At 49.0% G+C, this 22,604-nt stretch overlaps 1 protein-coding gene across 6 annotated transcripts in view; it reads left to right on the top strand.

Annotated features, from left to right (window-relative positions):
- Positions 1–22,604, top strand: part of PRRC2A (proline rich coiled-coil 2A) — a 1,008,219-nt gene that overhangs the window by 647,966 nt on the left and 337,649 nt on the right. For all 6 annotated transcript variants that reach the window (XM_069237153.1, XM_069237152.1, XM_069237151.1 and 3 more), the window contains exon 19: positions 19,475–19,604. In XM_069237153.1, coding sequence (XP_069093254.1) covers positions 19,475–19,604 — 130 coding nt within the window. The remainder of the gene's footprint in view (positions 1–19,474; positions 19,605–22,604) is intronic.

Below are 22,604 nucleotides of genomic sequence, written 5' to 3'. Positions count from 1 at the left end.
CGAGCCCTAAAGACAGGTTGCAACATATAACACAGGCAAGACATGTACTTTGCCTGTCCTGATAGCAAAACACACAAAACTGCTGTTTTATACCTTGGAAAGGATTGGTCGCCCACTCAACAAGTATAGGGTTATGTGCTGACCCCTCAGGTGCTTAAACTCCTGAACAATGTAAACGAAGTAGGCACACTAAGGATTCAACTAACCTGTTACACTAGGCCCGACATACATCTCACACTGAAGTTAATGTAACTTGTTGCATTGTGCAGCTTTAAAGAGACGTGCCAACGACTCTCATGAAGAACAATGAGGTATTGCAGGCCAGAGATGCATTCCTCCCTCCAGCAGGAAGCCACTTGGATGTTGGCCTCAAAAGGCAGTCTTAAAAAATAAAGCCGTCTTTGGAGGACAGATCTGTAACACCAGGAGTTAGGGCTGACCCATTGTTGAGATAGCCAGGCTGGCATGGTAAGCAGAGAGGGGAAACCAGTTGCCAAACCGTTTTCCCCATGGGCTTGTAGTGTTGAGGTGACCACACCCTTGGTGGGCTAGGGAGGTCTGAACACTGACAGAGGGGTCTTGTCATCTTGAGAGTGGGCAGAATAGGGCATCCTGGGATGGCATGATGCCACAGGAAGTGGTCACTATGTGAAAGGGAACTTAGTAGCCCTTTGACTACCAACAGTATCCTGCCCTGAGGGCTCTTTCAGAGCATAAAGGGATCATCCCTGGCTCCCAGACCTCAAACCTCGACTGACTTGGAAGAAGGACTGTCCTGCTGCACCGAGTGACTAGCAAAGAAAGGCTGCATTGATGAGGCCTGCACCTGCTACACCTGGTGGTTAGCAAAGAACAGGACTGTTCCTGCTGTATCCTCCTCTAGAAGAAGCTGTCTCCAGAGCCCAGTCAAGCCAAGAGAACTCAAATGGCCAGCTGACTGGCCTGTTCACCACACAACAAAACACAACAGTTGAAGAAGCCTTCTGGGACACAATAAAAGCCTAAAGTCTTCAAGCTGCTACCACTGCCGGCATGCATCACCGAGGACCAAGACTAGAAGCACAAAGTTGCACTCGAGTTTGCTGAGCCCGGGTGTAGGAAAGCACCCTTTTTCACATGGTTAGCCCTTACTTTTTGCCTGGTTCCTGATATGTCTTTGTCTGTTAGTGCACTGGGTCCCTGCTGACCAGGTCCCCAGTGCCAGACCGCTTTCCCTAAAACTGCACAGTATTTTTGCACAATTGGCAAACTCTTTAGCTACCCCTGTAAGTCCCTAGTAAATGGTACCTAGGTCCTGGGGTGCTGAGGAAGGTCACCGGGGACTGCAGCACCAACTGTGCAACCCTCAGGGACCTCTCACCAAACTCACATGTGTTGCCATTGCAGGCTGCTTGTTTTGGAGCAGGCTAAATTGAAAACATGACCTGTCACACACACTTGTGTGCCAGGCCCTATCACTGCATGTGCCAGGTCACCCCTAAGGCAGGGTGCATACAGGCACATGTGAGGGCATATATGCATGAGCAGATATACCCCTGCTATGTCTGTCAATTCTGAGAGATAGTAAGTTCACAGGGAAACCACGTTCAATGCATGTGCTGGACACTGCTCATTACAAGTTTCCAAGCTACACAGTGGCTTTTTAAAAAAAAGAATCCTGGGATGATTTTTGTCAAACATCTCAGAATAATAAACCCTTACTGACGCCAGTGATGAATTTATTAATAAATGCACACAGAGGGCATCTTAAAGGTGCCCCCTGAAAACCTACCAGCTACTATTGTGTGGACTGGTTCTGACCAGTTTACCCACTCCCCAATGTGTGAGCCAGCACTCTTGAGGGCCTGAGGCAAAAGACTGCACTGTGCAGAGGTGTGACTTCCTCTCCCAGATGGGATGGAAATTCCAGGGCAGGGAGTTTCAAAGACCTTGCCGCCTTTGTAATGCGGCCCAGGTCTCTCCAGAAGGTGAAGATGACCAACCCTCATGTTCTGACCCCACTTTTCGAGACAGCACAGGTGGGAAAATGTGTTAACTTAGGAGGTGTGCCCACATATTGCCAGTCCCACCGCTATGGTGGATAAGCTGAAGTGGACACAATTTTATTTTAATTCCTCTATCTTGTTTGGAAAACATTAGGCCACTAGGGTTAGGGTTATGTCGTCTTGCCAGCGGAAGTGGTCATAAGAAGGATATAGTTACCCTCAAGGTGATCTGCCCATTGGCTACCTCCTGGCACTCCCTTTAATAGCCCTAAATTGAATATTTAGGTGGCACCCTCGAACCCTAGAATTCAGATTTCGAAAACCTAAGAAGACCCAGACAAAGAAGAGTTGCGCCCGCAGAAGAGGAAAAGAAGCAGCAGCTGACCTGGAACCAGCCCCTGCTGACCTTGAGGGTTCCTGCACAAGAAACCAACTCCTCTACCTGTGGGCAACTGACTTACCCTGCCACAGGAAACTCCAAAGAAAAGACTCTGCAGCTGCTGGAGCCCTAGAAACCTGACTCCAAAAGTGACCACTGCACCCGATGTCCGCAGCTGCCCAGAGACTAAGTCCAGTGTGATCCCACCCATCTTGGACTCTGCCAAGACTCCTGCATCCCATTCACACAGGCCCCCTGTAGGAAGTTGGCTCTGTATATACCATCTCAAAGTGAGAGATAGTGTGCACAGAGTCCAAGGGCTCCCCTTAGAGGTTGATAGTGGCAAAATTAGATAATACTAATGCTCTATTTTGTGGTAGTGTGGTCGAGCAGTAGGCTTATCAGAGGGTAGTGTTAAGCATTTGTTGTACGCACACAGGCAATAAATGAAGAACACACACTCAAAGACTTACTCCAGGCCAATAGTTTTTATATAGAAAAATATATTTTCTTTATTTTAGAACCACAAGATTCAAAATTTGAAATAAATACATAAAATGCAAGGTACTCTACATAGGTAAGTAAGGAACTTTGAATTAGAGCAGTAACATACAGAGTATTAGTTAAAATGGGCTATTTTAAAAGTGGACACAATGTAAAAATCAACAGTTCGTGACAGAGGTAAGTAAGGTTAAGTTTCTGGGGTAAGTAAAGCACTTAGAAGTTCAGTTTCCTTGGCATAGGCAGCCCACCGTTGGGGGTTCAAGACAACCCCAAAGTCACTGCACCAGCAACACAGGGCCGTTCAGGTGTAGAGGTCAAAGGAGGGCCCAAAACACATAGGCGCCTATGGAGAACAGGGGTGCTCCAGTTCCAGTCTGCCAACAGGTAAGTACCTGCTTCTTCGGAGGGCAGACCAGGGGGGTTTTGTAGAGCACTGGGGGTGGGGGGACAAACAGGCACACAAAACACACCCTCAGCGGCACAGGGGCGGCCGGGTGCAGTGTGCTTAGCAGGCATCGGGTTTTCAATAGAAATCAATGGAGGGACCCGGGGGCTTCTTGGGCCAGCCACTGACTGGGCTAGGCAGAGGGTCACCTGATGATCACTCCTGCACTAAAGTTCGGTTCCTTTTGGTCCTGGGGGCTGCAGGTGCAGTGCTTGGTCCAGGTGGCGGGTTCTTTGTTCCAGGCAGTCGCGGTCAGGTGGAGCCTCTGGATCCTCTCTGCATGCGTTGCTGTGGGGTGCATGGGGGTCGTCTCAGGTTACTCACGTAGTTGTAGTTGCCAGGGAGTCCTCTGTGCGGTGTTAGTTCTCTGGAGCTCGAGCCGGGGGCGTTGGGTGCAGAGTGTGAAGTCTCACGCTTTCGGTGGGAAGAGTGAGTTCTTTAGAAGTTGCTAAAAAAAGTTGCAAAGTTGTTGCTGTGTTTGAACAGTGCCGCTGTTCTTGGGAGTTTCTTGGTCCTTTGGTTCAGGGCAGTCCTCTGAGGCTTCAGAGGTCGCTGGCACCTGTCAAATGCATTGCTGTGCAGGTTCTTTGAGTCTGGAGACAGGCTGGTAGGGCTTGGGCCAAGTCAGTTGTCTCCGTCGTCTCTGCAAGGCTTTGAGGTCGGCAGTCCTTCTTTGTGTAGGTTGCAAGAATCTGATTTCCTGGCTTCTGGATCGCCCCTAAATAATACATTTAGGGGTGTGTTTAGGTCAGGAGGGGAGTAGCCATTGGCTACTGTCCTGGAGGGTGGCACATCCCTAATCCTATTGGGGTAATCCTCCAATCTCAAGATGGATGATTTCTAAAGGCAGAGGTCACCTCAGCTCAGGGCACCTTAGGGGCAGTCCTGACTGGTGGGTCACTCCTCCTTATTTTTCTCATTATCTCCTCCAGCCTTGCCGGCAAAAGTGGGGGTACTGGCCGGAGGTGCTCACCGCCAGGTGTTACAGTTCATGTAGGGGGAGGTGAGAAGCACCTCTACCCAGTACAGGCTTTGTTCCTGGCCACAGAGTGACAAAGGCACTCTCCCCATGTGGCCAGAAACTCGTCTGGTTGTGGCAGGCTGGCAGAAACTGGTCAGCCTAGCACTGGGAGTTGGACTGGTATTCAGGGGGCATCTCTAAGGTGCCCTCAGGTGCATTTTTTAATAAATACAACACTGGCATCAGCGTGGGTTTATTATTCTGAGAAGTTTGATACCAAACTTCCCAGTATTCAGTGTAGCCATTATGGAGCTGTGGAGTTCGTTTTTGACAAACTCCCAGACCATATACTTAATATGGACACACTGTACTTACAATGTCTAAGAATCGACTTAGACACTTTAGGGGCATATTGCTGATGCAGCTATGCCCTTACCTGTGGTATAGTGCACCCTGCCTTAGGGCTGTAAGGCCTACTAGAGGGGTGACTTACTTACCTATGCCACAGGCAGCATTTTGTGTGCATGGCATCCTGAGGGGGATGCCATGTCGACTTTGCCTTTTTTCTCCCTACCAACACACACAGTCTACAATGGCAGTGTGCATGTGTTGGGTGAGGGGTCCCTTAGGGTGGCACAACATATGCTGCAGCCCTTAGGGACCTTACCTGGTCACAGGGCCCTTGGTACCACTGGTACCTTTTACAAGGGACTTATCTTTGTGCCAGGGGTGTGCCAATTGTGGAAACAATGGTACATTTTAGGTGCAAGAACACTGGTGCTGGGGCCTGGTTAGCAGGGTCCCAGCACACTTCTCAATCAAGTCAGCATCAGTATGAGGCAAAAAGTGGGGGGTAATTGCAACAGGGAGCCATTTCCTTACAGTTATCCCCACTTTTTGCTTGCGGTCAGTGTGCTTTGACTGTTTTCACAGGGATCTTGCTAACCAGTACCCCAGTGATTGTGCTCTGTCCCTATACATTTGGTTGCCTAGGACTTTCCAGACCCCACAGTTGGCATACTGGTGGCCCAGGTAAGTCCCTAGTAAATGGCACTTAGGTACCCAGGGCATTAGGGCACCAGAGGTTCCTCGTGGGCTGCAGCATAGAAACCCATGCAAAACTTGTCTGCAGGCCTGCCTTTGCGGCCCGCGTGAAAAGGCACATGCACTTTCACTACAGGTCACTGTAAGTCACCCCTATAGTAGGCCCTCCTAGCCCTAGGACAGGGTGCAGGTGTGTGATGGCACCCCTACGAACTCCAGCTCCATTGCACTGGACTTCGTAAGGGAAGCCATTTCACCAGTGCACTGTACACAGGGCACCTGTGTCCAGCTATATAAAGGTAAATCTGAGCATAAGCATGTTTGGTAACAAACATGTTGGAATCATACCCCAATACTGTTGCCATCTGCATGCTCCTCCTGCGGCCTGGGACCCTTCTCTAATTGTGCCGCGTGGGCTCCTCTGGGCCTCCTGTGTCTCCATTCTGTGGGACTCCTGTAGATGCTGCCTCTGCTCTTGTAGGCTCTCTGTGTCGCTGAGGTTCAACTGTGACTTCCCCTCCTGGGTTGAGTTCTCTTGGGCCTTGCTGGTCCCCAGCAGCTCCACTTTCTGCCAACCGCAACATTTGCCTTTACCAAGGCTTGGTGGTGGAATTCGTGCACCAGAGCCAGACTGCAGATCTTCTTCCAGCATGGGACATCGTCTGCATTCCTCAGGAACTCTTCACCGACTTCCGGGATGCAGTGCTAGCCTTCACATCACCTGCGACCAACTCCTGCAATCCTAGACCGGTGGGAATGGGCACCTGCCTCCACTGGACTCTTCACTGATATCTGGACTTGGTTCCCTTCTTCCACAGGTCTTCCTCTTCAAGAATTCACTGCTGGTTTTTAGCAGTCTTGTCCGTGTTGCATTTTCTTCTTTTCTTTCCTTCTGGGTGGTTTAGGGAAAAACTATTAATTTACTCCTTACCTCCTAGTTTCTAGGGGGCACTTTGGTACTTACCTTTGGGATTTCCTGCTACCCCAGCTCTCCTCTACACATTTCACTTACATAGGTTGGGGGGGGGGGGTCCTGTGTTCACATTCCAATTGTTAAAATATATGGTTTGGGCTTCCCCTATGGTCTAACTTCATTTGCGCTGATTTCCATCACTTTCTATGCGTATTTCTGGTAACTAGTGTATATATTTAGTGTGATACTTACCTCCTATTGAAAGGTTGCCTCTCTAGTACTTTTTGGTATTGTGTCACTAAAATAAAGTACCTTGATTTTTGTGACACTGAGTGTTGTCTTTCATTGGTGACTACAGTGGTATTGCATGAGCTTTACATGGCTCCTAGATAAGCCTTGGCTGCTCATCCACCGCTACCTCTAGAGAGCCTGGCTTCTGGACAATGCCTACATTCACTGAGAGGGGATACCTGGACCTGGTATAAGGTGTAAGTACCTCAGGTACCCGCCACAAACCAGGCCAACTTCCTACAAGAGGTAAGTAATTGGTCTTCCCAAGAACTAAGAGGTGGACTTAGAAAAGGCATTCTTGAAGAACAGAACCAGAAAAGAAGAATCCAAAGGTGGATTCCGGTAGAAGAGGACCTTCAAAGGAAGGGGGGCAGAGTCCAGTCCACTGTGGAGTATCCAGTGGGGGTATGAGCCAATACCCACCGTTTAGTGAATGAAGGACAAGGTCAGCGAGGGACAAAGACCAGCTGTGGAGCCCAGGAGCTGAAGAGGAGTCCTTGGAGTGGTGCATATGGTGTCCCACGTCGGTTGTCGGGTCTCAGTGTCAGTAGTGCAGGAGAACCACCAACCAGCCTTGGCAAATGCAGGAGGAGCAAAAGATTAGTTGCAACGCTGAAGAGGACAGCCAGGCCCAAGGCACTCGACCTTCAGCAGTTGGGAGAGCCAACTAAAGCAGTCGCAGCCCCCACACTACCACAAAATAGAGCATTAGTCTTGTTTACTTTTGCCTCTGCAAACTAAGTGGGGATTCACTGGACTTGCTCCTTGCATGGTGTACTTCTTTTTAGTACTCCATATAGAGCCATCTTCCTACAGAGACGCAGCACAATCTGATGTGGACTGGACACCTCCTACTTACAGGGGAGAGCAGTTGCTTCGATAGTGGCCCTGAGGTGCCATGTCTGGTTGAGGATGTCTGGGTTTTCGCGGGTTGTCCAAGCTATCCTTATGGACATGCCCTTTGATGGCACCTGTGTCTTCGGAGAGAAAGGCGACTCGGCGTTCAAATGCTTCAAGGATTCTTGTGCTACGGCCAGGTCCATGGGCCTTACAGCAGCCCTTCATCCCCTCTGTAGGAAGTTGGCTCTGTATGTGCTATTTCAAAGTAAGGAATAGCATGCACAGAGTCCAAGGGTTCCCCTTAGAGGTAAGATAGTGGCAAAAAGAGATAATACTAATGCTCTATTTTGTGGTAGTGTGGTCGAGCAGTAGGCTTATCAAAGGATTGGTGTTAAGCATTTGTTGTACATACACACAGGCAATAAATGAGGAACACACACTCAGAGACAATTCCAAGCCAATAGGTTTTTGTATAGAAAAATATCTTTTCTTAGTTTATTTTAGGAACCACAGGTTCAAATTCTACATGTAATATCTCATTTGAAAGGTATTGCAGGTAAGTACTTTAGGAACTTTGAATAATCACAATAGCATATATACTTTACACATAAAACACATATAGCTATTTTAAAATTGGACACAGTGCAATTTTCACAGTTCCTGGGGGAGGTAAGTTAATGTTAGTTCTTCCAGGTAAGTAAACCACCTACGGGGTTCAAATTGGGGTCCAAGGTAGCCCACCGTTGGGGGTTCAGAGCAACCCCAAAGTTACCACACCAGCAGCTCAGGGCTGGTCAGGTGCAGAGTTCAAAGTGGTGCCCAAAACGCATAGGCTTCAATGGAAAAGGGGATGCCCCGGTTCCAGTCTGCCAGCAGGTAAGTACCCGCGTCTTCGGAGGGCAGACCAGGGGGGTTTTGTAGGGCACCGGGGGGGACACAAGTCAGCACAGAAAGTACACCCTCAGCAGCACGGGGGCGGCCGGGTGCAGTGTGCAACACGCGTTGGGTTTTCAATAGGTTTCAGTGGGAGACCAAGGGGTCTCTTCAGCGATGCAGGCAAGGGGGGGGGCTCCTCGGGGTAGCCACCACCTGGGCAAGGGAGAGGGCCTCCTGGGGGTCACTCCTGCTCTGGAGTTCCGATCCTTTAGGTCCTGGGGGCTGCGGGTGCAGGGTCTTTTCCAGGCGTCGGGATTTTAGAGTCAGGCAGTCGCGGTCAGGGGGAGCCTCGGGATTCCCTCTGCAGGCGTCGCTGTGGGGGCTCAGGGGGGACAACTTTGGTTACTCACAGTCTCGGAGTCGCCGGGGGGTCCTCCCTGTAGCGTTGTTTCTCCACTAGTCGAGTCGGGGTCGCCGGGTGCAGTGTTGCAAGTCTCACGCTTCTGGCGGGGATTGCAGGGGTCTTTAAAGCTGCTCCTCTGGAAACAAAGTTGCAGTCTTTGTTGAACAGGGCCGCTGTTCTCAGGAGTTTCTTGGTCCTTTTAGAGCAGGGCAGTCCTCTGAGGATTCAGAGGTCGCTGGTCCTGGGCAAAGCGTCGCTGGAGCAGTTTTCTTCCGAAGGGGGGAGACAGGCCCCTAGGGCTGGGGCCAAAGCAGTTGGTGTCTCCGTCTTCTCTGCAGGGTTTTTCAGCTCAGCAGTCCTCTTCTTAGGTTGCAGGAATCTAATTTCCTAGGTTCAGGGGAGCCCCTAAATACAGGATTTAGGGGTGTGTTTAGGTCAGGGAGGGCAGTAGCCAATGGCTACTAGCCCTGAGGGTGGCTACACCCTCTTTGTGCATCCTCCCAAGGGTAGGGGGTCACATTCCTATCCCTATTGGGGGGGGATCCTCCATCTGCAAAATGGAGGATTCCTAAAAGTCAGAGTCACTTCAGCTCAGGTTGCATTAGGGGCTGTCCTGACTGGTCAGTGACTCCTCCTTGTTTTTCTCATTGTAGGAAGTTGGCTCTGTATGTGCTATTTCAAAGTAAGGAATAGCATGCACAGAGTCCAAGGGTTCCCCTTAGAGGTAAAATAGTGGTAAAAAGAGATAATACTAATGCTCTATTTTGTGGTAGTGTGGTCGAGCATTAGGCTTATCCAAGGAGTAGTGTTAAGCATTTGTTGTACATACACATAGACAATAAATGAGGTACACACACTCAGAGACAAATCCAGCCAATAGGTTTTTGTATAGAAAAATATATTTTCTTAGTTTATTTTTAAGAACCACAGGTTCAAATTCTACATGTAATATCTCATTCGAAAGGTATTGCAGGTAAGTACTTTAGGAACTTCAAATCATCAAAATTGCATGTATACTTTTCAAGTTATTCACAAATAGCTGTTTTAAAAGTGGACACTTAGTGCAATTTTCACAGTTCCTAGGGGAGGTAAGTATTTGTTAGGTTAACCAGGTAAGTAAGACACTTACAGGGCTTAGTTCTTGGTCCAAGGTAGCCCACCGTTGGGGGTTCAGAGCAACCCCAAAGTCACCACACCAGCAGCTCAGGGCCGGTCAGGTGCAGAGTTCAAAGTGGTGCCCAAAACACATAGGCTAGAATGGAGAGAAGGGGGTGCCCCGGTTCCGGTCTGCTTGCAGGTAAGTACCCGCGTCTTCGGAGGGCAGACCAGGGGGGTTTTGTAGGGCACCGGGGGGGACACAAGCCCACTCAGAAATTTCACCCTCAGCAGCGCGGGGGCGGCCGGGTGCAGTGTAGAAACAGGCGTCGGGTTTGTAATGGAAGTCAATGGGAGATCTAGGGATCTCTTCAGCGCTGCAGGCAGGCAAGGGGGGGGTTCCTCGGGGAAACCTCCACTTGATCAAGGGAGAGGGACTCCTGGGGGTCACTCCTCCAGTGAAAGTCCGGTCCTTCAGGTCCTGGGGGCTGCGGGTGCAGGGTCTCTCCCAGGTGTCGGGACTTAGGATTCAAAGAGTCGCGGTCAGGGGAAGCCTCGGGATTCCCTCTGCAGGCGGCGCTGTGGGGGCTCAGGGGGGACAGGTTTTTGTACTCACAGTCTTAGAGTAGTCCTGGGGTCCCTCCTGAGGTGTTGGATCTCCACCAGCCGAGTCGGGGTCGCCGGGTGCGGTGTTGCAAGTCTCACGCTTCTTGCGGGGAGCTTGCAGGGTTCTTTAAAGCTGCTGGAAACAAAGTTGCAGCCTTTCTTGGAGCAGGTCCGCTGTCCTCTGGAGTTTCTGGTCTTTTCGAAGCAGGGGCAGTCCTCAGAGGATGTCGAGGTCGCTGGTCCCTTTGGAAGGCGTCGCTGGAGCAGGATCTTTGGAAGGCAGGAGACAGGCCGGTGAGTTTCTGGAGCCAAGGCAGTTGTCGTCTTCTGGTCTTCCTCTGCAGGGGTTTTCAGATAGGCAGTCCTTCTTCTTGTAGTTGCAGGAATCTAATTTTCTAGGGTTCAGGGTAGCCCTTAAATACTAAATTTAAGGGCGTGTTTAGGTCTGGGGGGTTAGTAGCCAATGGCTACTAGCCTTGAGGGTGGGTTCACCCTCTTTGTGCCTCCTCCCAAGGGGAGGGGGTCACAATCCTAACCCTATTGGGGGAATCCTCCATCTGCAAGATGGAGGATTTCTAAAAGTTAGTCACTTCAGCTCAGGACACCTTAGGGGCTGTCCTGACTGGCCAGTGACTCCTCCTTGTTTTTCTCATTATTTTCTCCGGCCTTGCCGCCAAAAAGTGGGGCCTGGCCGGAGGGGGCGGGCAACTCCACTAGCTGGAGTGTCCTGCTGGGTTGGCACAAAGGAGGTGAGCCTTTGAGGCTCACCGCCAGGTGTGACAATTCCTGCCTGGGGGAGGTGTTAGCATCTCCACCCAGTGCAGGCTTTGTTACTGGCCTCAGAGTGACAAAGGCACTCTCCCCATGGGGCCAGCAACATGTCTCGGTTTGTGGCAGGCTGCTAAAACTAGTCAGCCTACACAGATAGTCGGTTAAGTTTCAGGGGGCACCTCTCAGGTGCCCTCTGGGGTGTATTTTACAATAAAATGTACACTGGCATCAGTGTGCATTTATTGTGCTGAGAAGTTTGATACCAAACTTCCCAGTTTTCAGTGTAGCCATTATGGTGCTGTGGAGTTCGTGTTTGACAGACTCCCAGACCATATACTCTTATGGCTACCCTGCACTTACAATGTCTAAGGTTTTGTTTAGACACTGTAGGGGTACCATGCTCATGCACTGGTACCCTCACCTATGGTATAGTGCACCCTGCCTTAGGGCTGTAAGGCCTGCTAGAGGGGTGTCTTACCTATACTGCATAGGCAGTGAGAGGCTGGCATGGCACCCTGAGGGGAGTGCCATGTCGACTTACTCGTTTTGTCCTTACTAGCACACACAAGCTGGCAAGCAGAGTGTCTGTGCTGAGTGAGAGGTCTCCAGGGTGGCATAAGACATGCTGCAGCCCTTAGAGACCTTCCTTGGCATCAGGGCCCTTGGTACTAGAAGTACCAGTTACAAGGGACTTATCTGGATGCCAGGGTCTGCCAATTGTGGATACAATGGTACATTTTAGGTGAAGGAACACTGGTGCTGGGGCCTGGTTAGCAGGGTCCCAGCACTCTTCTCAGTCAAGTCAGCATCAGTATCAGGCAAAAAGTGGGGGGTAACTGCAACAGGGAGCCATTTCTTTACACTCATTATCTCCTCCGGCCTTGCCGCCAAAAGTGGGGGCGTGGCCGGAGGGGGCGGGCAACTCCACTAGCTGGAATGCCCTGTGGTGCTGGAACAAAGGGGGTGAGCCTTTGAGGCTCACCGCCAGGTGTTACAGCTCCTGCAAGGGGGAGGTGATAGCATCTCCACCCAGTGCAGGCTTTGTTACTAGCCACAGAGTGACAAAGGCACTCTCCCCATGTGACCAGCAACATGTCTTGGGTGTGGCAGGCTGCTGGAACCAGTCAGCCCACACAGGTAGTCGGATAAGGTTTCAGGGGGCACCTCTAAGGTGCCCTCTGGGCTGTATTTTACAGTAAAATGTACACTGGCATCAGTGTGCATTTATTGTGCTGAGAAGTTTGATACCAAACTTCCCAGTTTTCAGTGTAGCCATTATGGTGCTGTGGAGTTCGTGTTTGACAGACTCCCAGACCATATACTCTTATGGCTACCCTGCACTTACAATGTCTAAGGTTTTGTTTAGACACTGTAGGGGTACCATGCTCATGCACTGGTGCCCTCACCTATGGTATAGTGCACCCTGCCTTAGGGCTGTAAGGCCTGCTAGAGGGGTGACCTATCTATACTGCATAGGCAGTGTGAGGTTGGCATGGCACCCTGAGGGGAGTGCCATGTCGACTTACTCGTTTTGTCCTCACCAGCACACACAAGCTGGCAAGCACTGTGTCTGTGCTGAGTGAGGGGTCCCCAGGGTGGCATAAGATATGCTGCAGCCCTTAGAGACCTTCCCTGGCATCAGGGCCCTTGGTACCAGGGCTACCAGTTACAAGGGACTTACCTGGATGCCAGGGTGTGCCAATTGTGAAAACAAAAGTACAGGTTAGGGAAAGAACACTGGTGCTGGGGCCTGGTTAGCAGGCCTCAGCACACTTCCAGTTCAAAACATAGCATCAGCAAAGGTGTAAAGAAATGGCTCCCTGTTGCAGTTACCCCCCACTTTTTGCCTGATACTGATGCTGACTTGACTGAGAAGTGTGCTGGGACCCTGCTAACCAGGCCCCAGCACCAGTGTTCTTTCCCCTAAAATGTACCATTGTCTCCACAATTGGCACAACCCTGACACCCAGGTAAGTCCCTTGTAACTGGTACCCCTGGTACCAAGGGCCCTGATGCCAGGGAAGGTCTCTAAGGGCTGCAGCATGTCTTATGCCACCCTAGGGACCCCTCACTCAGCACAGACACACTGCTTGCCAGCTTGTGTGTGCTGGTGGGGAGAAAATGACTAAGTCGACATGGCACTCCCCTCAGGGTTCCCTGCCAACCTCACACTGCCTGTGGCATAGGTAAGTCACCCCTCTAGCAGGCCTTACAGCCCTAAGGCAGGGTGCACTATACCACAGGTGAGGGCATATGTGCATGAGCACTATGCCCCTACAGTATCTAAGCAAAACCTTAGACATTGTAAGTGCAGGGTAGCCATAAGAGTATATGGGCTGGGAGTCTGTCAAAAACGAACTCCACAGCTCCATAATGGCTTCACTGAATACTGGGAAGTTTAGTATCAAACTTCTCAGAATAATAAACCCACACTGATGCCAGTGTTGGATTTATTAAAAAATGCACACAGAGGGCATCTTAGAGATACCCCCTGTATTTTACCCAGTTGTTCAGTGCAGGACTGACTGGTCTGTGCCAGCCTGCTGCTGAGACGAGTTTCTGAGCTCATGCGGTGAGAGCCTTTGTGCTCTCTGAGGACAGAAACAAAGCCTGCTCTGGATGGAGGTGCTTCACACCTCCCCCCTGCAGGAACTGTAACACCTAGCAGTGAGCTTCAAAGGCTCAAGCTTCGTGTTACAATGCCCCAGGGCACTCCAGCTAGTGGACCCGCCCCGCCCCCTGGACCCAGCCCCCACTTTTGGCGGCAAGTCCAGGAGAGATAATGAGGAAAACAAGGAGGAGTCACAGGCCAGTCAGGACAGCCCCTAAGGTGTCCTGAGTTGAGGTGACTCTGACTTTTAGAAATCCTCCATCTTGTAGAAGGAGGATTCCCCCAATAGGATTAGGGATGTGCCCCCCTCCCCTTGGGAGGAGGCACAAAGAGGGTGTACCCACCCTCAGGGCTAGTAGCCATTGGCTACTAACCCCCCAGACCTAAACACGCCCTTAAATTTAGTATTTAAGGGCTCCCCTGAACCTAAGAATTTAGATTCCTGCAACTAACAAGAAGAAGGACTGCTAAGCTGAAAAACCCCTGCAGAGGAAGAACAGAAGACACCAACTGCCTTGGCCCCAGACTCACCGGCCTGTCTCCTGCCTTCCAAAGAAACCTGCTCCAGCGACGCTTTCCAAGGGACCAGCGACCTCTGAATCCTCTGAGGACTGCCCTGCTTCGAAAAAGACAAGAAACTCCCGAGGACAGTGGCACTGCTCCAAAAGAACTGCAACTTTGTTACACAGAGCAGATTTAAAGACCCCTGCAACTCCCCGCAAGAAGCGTGAGACTTGCAACACTGCACCCGGCGACCCCGACTCGACTGGTGGAGAAACAACGCTTCAGGGAGGACCCTCCGGCGACTCTACGACTGTGAGTAACCAAAGTTGTCCCCCCTGAGCCCCCACAGCGACGCCTGCAGAGGGAATCCCCAGGCTCCCCCTGACCGCGACTGTCTGAACTCCATTTCCCGACGGCTGGAAAAGACCCTGCACCCGCAGCCCCCAGCCCCCAGCCCCTAAAGAAACTGAACTTCTGTGCAGGAGTGACCCCCAGGAGGCCCTCTCCCTTGCCCAGGTGGTGGCTACCCCGAGGAGCCCCCCCCCCCGGCCTGCCTGCATCGCTGAAGAGACCCCTTGGACTCCCATAGGAAACTATTGGAAACCCGACGCGTGTTTGCACACTGCACCCGGCCGCCCCCGCGCTGCTGAGGGTGTACTTTCTGTGCTGACTTGTGTCCCACCCGGTGCCCTACAAAACCCCCCTGGTCTGCCCTCCGAAGACGCGGGTACTTACCTGCTGGCAGACTGGAACCGGGGCACCCCCTTCTCTCCATTGAAGCCTATGTGTTTTGGGCACCTCTTTGACCTTTGCACCTGACCGGCCCTGAGCTGCTGGTGTGATAACTTTGGGGTTGCTCTGAACCCCCAACGGTGGGCTACCTTGGACCAAAAACTGAAACCTGTAAGTGACTTACTTACCTGTTAAAACTAACAATAACTTACCTCCCCCAGGAGCTGTGAAAATTGCACTGTGTCCACTTTTAAAACAGCTTATTGTGTTTTATGTAAAAAGTATACATGCTAAAGTAATGATTCAAAGTTCCTAGAGTAATACCTTTCAAATGAGATATTACATGTAAAATTTGAACCTGTGGTTCTTAAAATAAACTAAGAAAATATATTTTTCTATAACAAAACCTATTGGCTGGATTTGTCTCTGAGTGTGTGTTCCTCATTTATTGCCTGTGTGTATGTACAACAAATGCTTAACACTACTCCTTTGATAAGCCTATTGCTCGACCACACTACCACAAAATAGAGCATTAGTATTATCTCTTTTTGCCACTATCTTACCTCTAAGGGGAACCCTTGGAATCTGTGCATACTATTCCTTACTTTGAAATAGTGCATACAGAGCCAACTTCCTGCAAAAGGCAAAAAGTCAGGGGGTAACCATGCCAAGAAGGCATTTCCTTACACCCTCTCCCATTTTCGCATTTTTTACATGGCTATGGAACGGGCAGCCAGCCACATCTGGGCCCCTTCAGCCACTGTGCTACGCATACTGCCCAGCCTCTGTGGGGTCGTGGGATCCACCATCCTAGTGGATCAGGGAGAAAATTGTCTGACCAGTCCACCCCCAGCTCCTCACTCTGCAGCTACCTCAAAACCTTCCTAGTCTGACTCTTCCCTACCAAGGGCCATTCAGAGTCAGTATCCACCATCACCTGCTCCGCTGGCAGTCCATCAGGTCAGACAGGTGGATTTTTCATATAGTCCAAAGGGGCTGCTCCCTCCACTTCAAGATTACCCCCCATCCTTGCCAGTGTCCTGCGATTGCATGACTGAGGATCACTTGGCACTTTTCCAAGAGGAAGTTGTGTCTCTCTTGGCCAAGGGAGCCATAACGAAGGTTACTATGTCAGAAGTAGGTTGTGATTGTGATTCCTGCTACTTTCTGCTGCTGAAAAAGTAAGAGTGTCTGCCTTATCCTAGATCTTCGGTCCCTCAATCTTTCTCAAGAAGGAGAAGTTCTAAATGCTCACTCTGGCTCAGGGTCTATCTGCCCTGGACCCAGGAGGCTGGATGACAGTGTTGGAGTAGCAGGATGCTTACTTTCATATTACCATCCTGCCAGCCCACAGGTGTTACTTGCTGTTCACAATAGGCCACAAACACTTTCAGTTCACTGTGCTTCCCTTTGGCCTTACCAGCTCCCCTTGGGTGTTCACCAAGGTGATGGCGGTGATCGCAGATCAGGGGTTATAGTCTTCCCCTATCTCGACGACTGCCTGTTGAAGGCGAGCTCACCCCAGGCTGTCACCTCCCACCTCCAGACTAAGGGCGGGTCTCCTGCATTTGTTTGGGTTCACTATAACAATGCCACCCCTGACTCCCTCTCAGGTGGTCTCCCGTACGTCAGAGTTGTTCTGGACACTGCGCAATATCGGGCTTATCCTACCAAGCGGCGAAGCGAGGATATTCAGGCTAATGTACTGATGTTCAAGCCTGTATCCTGGATTTCGGTAAGAATGACTCTGAGGCTGCTGGGCCTTACGGCCTCCTGCATCCTGCTGGTGACACATACCAGATGGCATATGCAGGCTCTGCAGTGGAACCAGAAGCATCAGAGGAATCTCTCCGTTATGGTCCAGATCTCAGAGGCAAGTGCATGAGATCTGCCTTGGTAACTAACACACTGCATTGGGCCAAATGCAGATCCCTCACCCTTCCCCAACCAGATCTGACAGTAGTGACAGTTTTATCACTCCTGGGATAAGGCGGCCACCTGGGAGAGGCAGAGATTAGAGGCGTCTGTTCTCTGGCAGAGTCTGAACTCCACATCATCTTTTTGGGGCTCTGTACAATCAGACTATTGCAGGTGTTCAGACAATCCCACCGCCATGTGGTACTGCAACAAGCAGTGTGGTGTGGGGTCCTGGACCCTTTGTCAAGAGGCTCTGCGCCTCTGGACATGGGTGGAACAACAGGGCATTTCCCAGATGGTTCAACATCTGGCGGGCTCTCTGAAATTCAGAGCAGACAAGCTCAGCAGACAATGCTTAGTCGATCATGAATTGTGTCTCCGGAGGTGGAACTAGGTCTTTTTCAGCAGTGGGGAGAGCCTTGGTTAGATCTGTTCGCCTCCGCAGACAACACGCAATGTCAGCAGTACTGTACGCTGGAGTTTCCAAGGTGGCACTTGGCAATGCTTTTCTTCTTGAGTGGAACTTAGGCCTCCTGTGCGCCTTTTTGCCCTTACCACTTCTGCCTAGAGTTCTCAAGAAGATCGACGACCGAGCCTAAGTAATCCTTGTGGCTCCAGACTGGGCATGAAGAGTCTGGTATCCTGAGCTTTTGAGTATGGCCATCGATCCTCAGACCAGAGTGCCCCTTCAGGAGGATCTTCTGTCGCAGCAGCAGGGGAGGGTTCTCCACCCAAACCTGTGCAGTCTCCTCTTCATGCATGTCGACTGAACAGCAGAAGTTGACAGCTTTTGACATTCCATCCCAAGCCTGTCACACTATCTTGGCAGCCAGGTGTCCCTCCACCAAAATGGTATATACCTGACGTTGGAATACATATGTGGCATGGTGCACAGACAAGTCTGTTGACCCCCCCTTTCTGCACCTTTCTTTGAGGCCTTATTGTTTATCCTTTCTCTGGCACTATGGGCGCTCTCAAAGGTTACCTATCTGCTATCTGCTTTTTTGAGATTTCCTGATCAACCTTTGTCTTAAAGGCCTTACTCATAGGTTTCCTTCATCCCCATTCATTATGTTCCATTGGAATTTGTATTTGGTCCTGACATTTCTCTGAGCCTCTCCACAATTGTCCTCTCAGTCTTTTCACTTTGAAAACAGCCTCCCTTGTGGCCATTACCTGTGCCCACAAGGTCAGTGAGCTACAGGCATTCTTATTTAAACCACTCTACTTTTCCATCTGTCCTGACAAAGTGGTGCTTCGCACTTGGGCCTCCTTTCTGCCAAAAGCGGTTACGCCCTTTCATGTAGGCCAATCCATCGCCTTGCCTACTTTTTACCCACCCCTAAGGAAGAAGAGTCTTCACCCGCCTGTAACCAAAAAGAGCGTTGGCATTCTACCTTGATTGTACCGAAGAGTTTTGGGTGGATGATTGGCTGTTAGTGGGTTATGTGGGTGCAAAGAAATGTCGGGCAGTGCAGAAGAGAACAGTCTCCAGATTGGTCGTTCTCTGCACCAGATTGGTCGTTCTCTGCATTAATATGTGCTACACACTGGCTAAGAAGCAGCCCCCTGAAGGTTTGTGTGTTCATTCTACCAGAGCAAGAGCTGCAACCACCGCTTTATCACGCAGACTTCTAGTCCTTGACATCTCAGGCATCCTTGCACACGTTCATCAAACACTACTGCTTGAACAGTCAGGTCTGTAGGGGCAGGTACTTTGCCTGTTCGGTCCTGCAGGACTTCCTATTATGATCTTGGTTTGCACACCAATCTCCAGTGATGGTATTTCTTGGGTATCTATTCTAAGGTAAGGAATCTGCAATTAGAAGTCTCTGTACGATGAGCAGCTTACTTACCTTCGGTGACGCTTATCTGGTAGAGACATATTCTAGTTGCAGATTCCTTACCGACCCACCCATCTTCCCCGTTCTGTGTACGGATTTCTGTGGACAGAGACTTTACTTTCAGGGCGTTAATTTGGCACACCAGTTGTCAGTGTTCTTCATGGCTAGGTGCTTCTGGTGTGGAAAGTCATGAAAAGAAACTGACGACAGCGTGCCGCAGTGGCACCTATATAGAATCTTGGACGTCCTAGCCGACATGGACGATGACTGACACTGAGCCGATCAGCGCCATCTAACAGCATGCAGGAGTACTGCACGAGAAAAATCTCTAGATGTAGATTAACGCCCGGGGGAAATTCTAAGATAAGGAATATGCAACTAGAATATTTTGTGACAGCAGTGATGCTTTGCGTTTTTCATCATATTTGTATTAAGAGTAAAACGTGGAAAGTGAGTATCACATTTTCTTTTTTTTTTTTCTTTTTTTTTTTATTCTTTTGTTTTTTACTTTATCTGGTAGGTGTTTAGCTTTCCTTTTTAGCGTGTTCCAGGATTGTTTGTGTGGGTGTGAGACTCTTCTATTTGTGACTTTAATGAAGATACCTTTACAAAGAGCTGTTGTTACAGATAAATAACTTTACGTTCTGACTAATTCAATATGGATGGATTTCAAATGTGCACTGTTTCTTTTTTTGTTTTTTCACTCCATCCTTTCATCATTTCACAATGTGTTTTGGTTTTATCATACCATAGGAAAGCTTGACCTGTTATCGGACCGGTGCTGTCAATAAACCGGAGGGACCAACCCCTCGGGTGGAGCAAGGAAGGAAAGACTATGTATCTAGGAAAGTACCTCCTCATTTGTATAGAGGAACACATTCTGGTAAGTCATGTTAATATGTAATTGTTACAGTTTTTGCTGCTGTTTGTTCTGTTATTTCTCCTTCAAGGTCTCACCATTAAATAGCACATTCTACAAAATAAATGTGGTTTAGTTGTTTATTTTGCCAAAGCAAGGTATTTAAAATACACTTTTGGCAGCTAGTTGCAAACTACATTAGCCAAAAAGCATTTATGTTGCTCAAGAGGCTTCAGTCTACAAAAATTGGAAGACTGATCCTTCTTCTTTAAGGAAGCACACAATGCCACTGTGGCACCATGCAATGTCAGTGGCAATTGCTCCAATATTATCTTGGAGCTCTGAGTCCTGCCTTTTTGGCCATTATTTTTTTTTTACCTTGAAAAAACCTTTCCAATGACATTTTCTTGACATCTCTTGTAATAGGGAATGTTTCCTTTCTGTTTTTGGACAGCAATTGTATTTTTAACCAGGGAGTACGTTTTGTAAAATGTTTTGTTGGATTCCTTTTCTCGATTCACAAGACTATACATTATTCCACCATATAGTGGTTGGGTCTGGAATCTTCTAGTTAGTCATTTTTGCTCTTTTTTCTTTTTCTTTCTCTTGGGCCATGCCAAAAGGGGCACTTTACCACAATCCCCAAGACTGATGCCCACCATGTACTAAGAGTTGTGCCTTCAGGTTATAGGAAGATAGCCCTCACACCAGGAACCAAGGAGAGGTCTGCTTTTTCTATTGCTGAAAGCCACTTCAAGATCAAAGTGACACCCTTTGAATTGAAAATGCTCCTATCACCTTCCACAGGTTAGTAAGTAGTACTTTCAGGCTTGGAAAGTTTCAATGCAGCATATCTGGATGATATTGCTGTATTCAGTTCCAACTGGGAGTATCACCTGGTCCACCTCAAGGAATTACCTCAGACCCTGCATCAGGGAGTCCTTATTAACAAGGCAAGTTAAGTACCAGATAGGAGAAGGATCTGTTGTGTACTTGTGCCACCAATTGGGTCGAGGCCATGTACAACCTTTCCAGTGCAAGATCAAGTCCGTTCTGACCTGGGAAGCTCCTAAGACTGTAACCCTGGATGGACCCTTTCATGGTCTGACTGGGTACAGGCCTTGAGAAAATCATAAATATCTTTCTAGACCTGCAGGTCTGGAGACTTAAATAATCTACTCTACCTAATTATAATGCTCTTGGCTCATAAACTTGTTTCAAATTATGTGATCCTGGACAAATATTTGAATTCACTAAGACACATTTTTCTGTATCATTTTTCAGAGCATCTTCAATCATGCAAGTTCGGGATTTTTGTTGTTAAAAAAAACAAAAAAACTTTTGTTTGATTTAATAGACTAAACGTTTGCTGCATAAATAATACAAATCTTGTCACAAATAGGGTAAACTTGACCACTGACTTGCCTCTTAGTTAATTAACCTCAATGTCAACAAAGCGGGCAGGAATGTTTCTCAAATTATGTTTAGACTCCATCACTTTTAATAAATGCTTACCTGAAGCATGAAGTGAAAACACACATATTTGCAATCACCGGAATTTCATTGAAATGGCCACATTTCCCACTGACGTGGTTTTACTCATAAAACTATGTAGTGTAAAATGTTTGCAAATAGAGTTTCTGCAAATATTTGTCATTTGCACAACAAGTAAAGTGTTATGATTTGTTTTGCTCCTATTTAAATCTTTATTTGCATCACACTTGTGAAGTACAAAAAATGTTCTTTCAAAATTTATTTACAAGCTGTTTAAATGTGTGTTAAGAAAAAAAAGCTGACATCTTACAGCCTTTTGTTTCACAGTGGTTGTCAGAAAGCTCACTTGATAAGTCCTATAACTGCAATAAGAAAAAAATGTAAACACTATTTTCCAAGATAAGAAATAATTAGTAAAATGACAAAACTGACATTTGACCTCTGCCCTTGAACAAAGTATTGTAGGAAGCTGGCTCTGTGTATACTATATCAAAATGAGATATAGTGTGCACAGAGTCCAGGGGTTCACCAAGAGGCTTGACATAGGCAATAATAGATGATACTAATGCTCAATTTGTGGTAGTGTGGTCGAGCAGTTAGGCTTATCAGAGGATAGTGTTAAGCCTTTATTGTACACGCACAAGCAGTAAGTGAAAACACACTCAATGACTTAACTCCAAACCAATAGGGTTTAATGAAGAAAAATATGATTTTGTTAATTTATTTCTAGATCCACAAGATTCATTTAGTAGGCAAGTACATTAAATGAAAGGTACGTAGCATGGTAATACTTATAACGTTGAATGGAATCAACAATGTACACAGTTTTCTTTAAAATGACAAAAACCCTATTTTAAAAGTGGACACTGCAGTTTTCAACAATTCTGGGGGGAGGTAAGTAAAGTACAGTTTTTGAGGTAAGTAACAAACTTCATGGGTTCAATCTCAGGGGCATAGGTAGCACACTGTTGGGGGTGGGGGGTTCAAGATAACCCCAAACACCCAGCAACACAGGGCCGGTTAAGTGCAGAGGTCAAACAGGAGGCAAAATAACGTGGGCCCCTGTGGAGACCGGGGGTACTCCAGTTTCGGTCTTCTTGCAGGTAAGTACCTGCTTTGTCGGAGGGCAGACCCGGGGAGTTTAGAGGAGCACTGGAGGGGCACCAAGTAGATACAAAAACCACACCCTCAACGGCACAGGGGTGGCCGGGTGCAGTGTGCAAACAGGGCGTCGGGTTCTCAATAGAGCTCTGTGGAGGGTCCCGGGGGTCACTTGGGCGCTGCAGGCAGGGTACGGGGGGGGCTTCTTGGGCAAGCCACCAACTGGGCAAGGGTGAGGGCCGCCTGCTGGTCGTTGCCGCAGCGGTAGTCTGTTTCTCTTGGGCCTGAGGGCTACGGGTGCAATGCTTTTCCAGGCGACATATCTTTGTCGCAGGCAGTCGTGGTCAGGGGGGGATCCTCGGGATTCCCTCTGCAGGCGTCATTGTGGGGGTCTGGAGAGGTCAGCCCAGGGTGGACACGTAGTCTGAA

The sequence above is a fragment of the Pleurodeles waltl genome, chromosome 6 (assembly GCF_031143425.1).
Source record: "Pleurodeles waltl isolate 20211129_DDA chromosome 6, aPleWal1.hap1.20221129, whole genome shotgun sequence".
In the NCBI taxonomy this organism is placed as follows: domain Eukaryota; kingdom Metazoa; phylum Chordata; class Amphibia; order Caudata; family Salamandridae; genus Pleurodeles; species Pleurodeles waltl.
Note: the sequence above shows the minus strand (reverse complement) of the source record. Positions and strands in the feature narration are given on the sequence as shown.